The sequence below is a fragment of the Puccinia triticina genome, chromosome 7A (genome assembly GCF_026914185.1).
Source record: "Puccinia triticina chromosome 7A, complete sequence".
Lineage (NCBI taxonomy): Eukaryota > Fungi > Basidiomycota > Pucciniomycetes > Pucciniales > Pucciniaceae > Puccinia > Puccinia triticina.
In genome coordinates, this window is record NC_070564.1 from 6,839,964 (window position 1) to 6,844,081 (window position 4,118).

Here is a 4,118-nt window from a genome sequence, read left to right on the forward strand (position 1 = left end):
ATATGTGGTGGCTTGGTCAAGCCAGTCATCACTGAATGTTGTATCTTTTGAGCCAGGAACACGGGTGGTTCTTGTTTTTTTTTTTTTTTTTTTTTTTTCTTCTGTGATGGATATGTGCCAATCATGAACATATCCAGTAATGTACATGATTAAAATAGTTATCTGGATGTTGGGAGCCATTCCACTGGGAGAATGTTATATGTAGCGAGTCTCCTGGCTGATGTCCTCCTGTCAGTCTATGTATGTCCGGGGGTTGAACTGCCCGGGCGGTGCACCAGCAAAATACAGCCGCCAGTCCCAGGAACTGTACAGCCACGAACGACGAGCACGATGGCGGCGGCCAGAGAACCCAGCCAGGCCCAGGCACCGGCGGACACGCAGAGCAGAAGCACGGCCACCACCAGGAAACACCGGACAGCAGACAGCACCCACTACATCCCCCACTCAGCAGCAGCCAAGCGGAGCCAGCAGCAGCAGCACAACAGGACGACGGCGGCGACGGCGACGACGACGGCGGCGACAGCAACAACAACAACAACAACAACAACAGCAACAACAACAACAGCAGCAACGCCAACAACAACGACGACGACGACGAACCTCTTTACGTTCAGCCGACCAGACTTCCTCAAGCGGATCACCACCACCAACACCGCAGGCACACCCAGCCACAGCCCAACCGCAACCGCACCCAGCCAGACAACCGACCACGAACCATCCTCACCCCCGCCAGAGCCCAGGCAGCACAAGAAGGACTCCAGCATCTCCTCGCTCACCGGCATCGGGCTGTCCTCCATCGGCTTCCTCGTCAACTCCGCCGCCAGCCTCGCCCATCCCAACCCAACCAGCAGCAGCCATCCAGCCATGAACTTCTCAGCCACCAACAAGCCCGTCATCCGCCACATCACCTCCTCATCCACCCTGGCATCCATCAGCAACAACCAGAGCCTGCTCTCGCTCCCAAAACCGGACCCCAACGCCACCCCAGCCGAAACAACCGGCCACAACCTCAGCGGACTCATCCTCAAACCGGGCGACGTCTGGAGCCAGGTCATCCTGCGAGTCATCCCACTCTTGTAAGCTTCACTTCATTCAGCGGCACAACAACAACAAAAAAAAAAAAAAAAAAAAAAAAACCAAACTGATTGAAACACACAGTAACGGTGAAGGACACAAAGGATTCATCGAGGACCTCAACGACTTTGTCTCGCAGCATATCCACAAGACAATCGCAGACTCGCCCTCGAAATCAATCATCAAACTGCATGCGGACATCACCCAACTCCTCGCAAACGGCGTCATGATCCTCAACAACAAACTGCAGCCAGACCAACTCTCCGACGAACGCCTCCTCGTCCGAGTCTTCGAAGTCTGGCACTTCTTCTTCACCGGCGTCCTACCCTATCTCGAGGCCATCTTCCTGCCCCTCATGTCCGACGAAAACCTGCTGAATATGATCGAAAGCAAAAACAACAAAGTCCTCCAGGAACGGCTCCAGCAGCAGCACCTCCTCCAACAAGCTACCACCAATGCAAGCCTCTTCAGCTCCACCTCCAGCTCACTCCTCTTCCGCCAATCCAACCGAGCCCATCCCCCCACCTCCCAACCACCCAAGAACCGCTCAACCGGCTCGCCCAACCCTCGCACAGACCATCAGGACGTCATCCAAGGCATCGATATCCGCAGACTCGCACTCATCGCCTTCCGTGAACACCTCATCGCACCCATCCACCCACGCCTCTACAAACTCTTCGCCATCCTCTACGACCCAACCGCCTGCCCACCATCCTCCCTCCCAGCCCTAGCCATCGGCCCCCACTCCTCCGAACACATGCATCTCAAACGCCTCCAGATGGTCGGACTACTCTGCTCAGTCCAAACCGATGATGCCAGGCAGTCGATGATGGCCGAGTTCAGCAAGCTGATCCGGCTGAAAAAGGCCAACCCAGACCTGCTCCTCAAACTATCATCCAACAACACCATCCGAAATATCCCTCCGCGAACGGCCAGCGCCAACCCGAATAACGCAGCAGCCAGTCCAGGTAGCAATCGCGACCTTCTCCTAAGAGATCGAAATCCTCACGCTCGAGACCGCAGCCAATCCTCCTCCTCCTCTCACTCTCACTCTCACTCTCACTCCCGCTCCTCTCCCCCACAACAACAAACCCCCCGTCAAAGCACATCCGCCTCAACAACAACCATCACCTCCAATCTCAAACTCCATCCAGAAGAATATGATGACGACCGACCGTTGGTGAACCTCTTGGACGATGAGGGCGACGCACAACATATCAAAGGATGGAACAAGAACCGCGACTTTGCTCGCCGGAGTATCAGGCGTCAGCTCGGAAGGAACGGCTCAGCGATCCGGCGGATGAGCCGGGCGAATAACGACGAGAACTTCGTCCAGCAGCCCGCGGTGCCCACCCACTCGATGAGGCGGCCGGAGAGGGTCCAGCGGAACCGGGCCATCCATCTCCCCCCCTCTGTGCCCCGGAACCTGATGGAGGAAGGCACGCCGGACTCCTCGCCCGCCTATCCGAACGGCTCTCCCCCGCGCGCTACCACGCCCCCCACGACGACCGCCACGTTCTGGAGCCAGTCGGCTGGGCGCGAAAGCCTGGACGACGACGAGCAGCCGCTCGAGTACCTCTCCGACCGCGTCCATCCCTACCACTACTCGCAGCCAGACTTCAAAGAGTCCGGCCAGCGCAGCCGGGCCCAGTACGGGGGGACCTTCAAGACCGGCTCGGCCTCCTCCAACGGCTCCGCCCTCTCCGTCCTCTTACCCCCTCCCACTACCGCCCCCGCCACCGCTGGCCACTCCTCGCGCGGCCACACCCTCCCGGCCTCCAGCACCGCGCCCACCACCAAGGCCGACGAGCTCGACGGCAGCTCCCAGCACGACGCCCATCCCGCCTCCAAGCTCGCATCCTCCATCCAGCGCATCGCGCCCGCCGCCTCCACCCAGCCCCTCCGCTCCCTCCACCACCACCCCCACCACCTCCACCACCCCCACCAGCAGCAGCAGCAACAACACCACCACCATCTCCAACAACATCAACAAGCACAGCAGCCGCACCACCACCACCAGCAGCTCAACCTCAGCATCGAGCCCCTCAAGCTCTCCCATTACCGCTCCCGCTCCTCGTCGAACCTTTCCAAAGACTCCCCCAGCCATCAGGTGTTCAATCTCCACCACCATCAGCAGCAACAACAACAACAGCAGCAGCAGCAGCGGGAGCAACATCAGCAGCAACATCTGCTTCAACAACACCAGCTCTCCTCCTCCTTATCCTCCTCCACCGGCCCCCCAACACCCCACTTCTAAACGCCCCTCCTTCTTCCCTCGGCTCTCCTCTACTCTGCTTCTTTCTTCTTCTTCTACTTTGGTGCTTTCTGTGGGAGGGACAGTCTTTTCCGCGCCTTTTTTTCTTATGGGGTGTTCGTGTGTCCGGGTGTTCTGTTTTTGGGCTCTGTTTTTGTTGGGTTTGGGGTGCGCTTGTTGTCTGTTGTTGTCTGTGTAACATGTAGATGTACATGTACGTGTGGGCCAAGGAGCGTCGCTCGGGCCAGCGAGGTGTGGGATACATCTCCTCATCAAGGAGAGGGAAGAAGCGGGGGTTTCTGGCGGAGGTGTTCTGGTTCGGTCGAGCAGAAAAATCACAGTGAAGTGCATCTATCAATCCCTGATCACCAGCAATTCAACAGTAGCCAGGGATCTTGTGCAAGTTGGGAACTTGCTGAGGTTGAGAATATGACATCAAGGTGGGAAAAAAAACAGCTAAATGGTGTGAAAATCTCGTCCTTGTCAGGCCAGGCCCGTTGAAACTTGACATGCCAGCCTCCCTTGGGGATGCAAGCCTCTGATTTGGAGATGCTAAGCTTGGCCTGTGACTCTGTTTGTATGATCATGAGAATTGCCATTGATGATTCCAGGTAATTCCTCATTCATTCTGACCTGGGCCTGCGGCCTGGCCTTTTTATTGTCTTCATGAATCCATCAAGAAGGCCGACTGTTGAAAAGCATCGATCAACTGGACTCTTGACACATGATGTCAATTTTGGATGCAGTAAAGGCTTCTATGCAAAACACTCAATCCAACACATTCTCATTA

At 56.8% G+C, this 4,118-nt stretch overlaps 1 protein-coding gene across 1 annotated transcript; it reads left to right on the forward strand.

Moving 5' to 3' along the window:
- Positions 1 to 330: 330 nt before the first annotated feature.
- Positions 331 to 3,836, forward strand: PtA15_7A764 (uncharacterized protein; the record flags this gene model as incomplete). The annotated part of the gene is made up of 6 exons (XM_053171405.1): positions 331 to 424; positions 734 to 1,076; positions 1,159 to 2,042; positions 2,229 to 2,943; positions 3,109 to 3,184; positions 3,816 to 3,836. The coding sequence occupies 6 exons, from the start codon at positions 331 to 333 to the stop codon at positions 3,834 to 3,836; spliced, it is 2,133 nt and encodes a 710-aa protein (XP_053022590.1).
- Between the last annotated feature and the right edge of the window lie 282 nt (positions 3,837 to 4,118).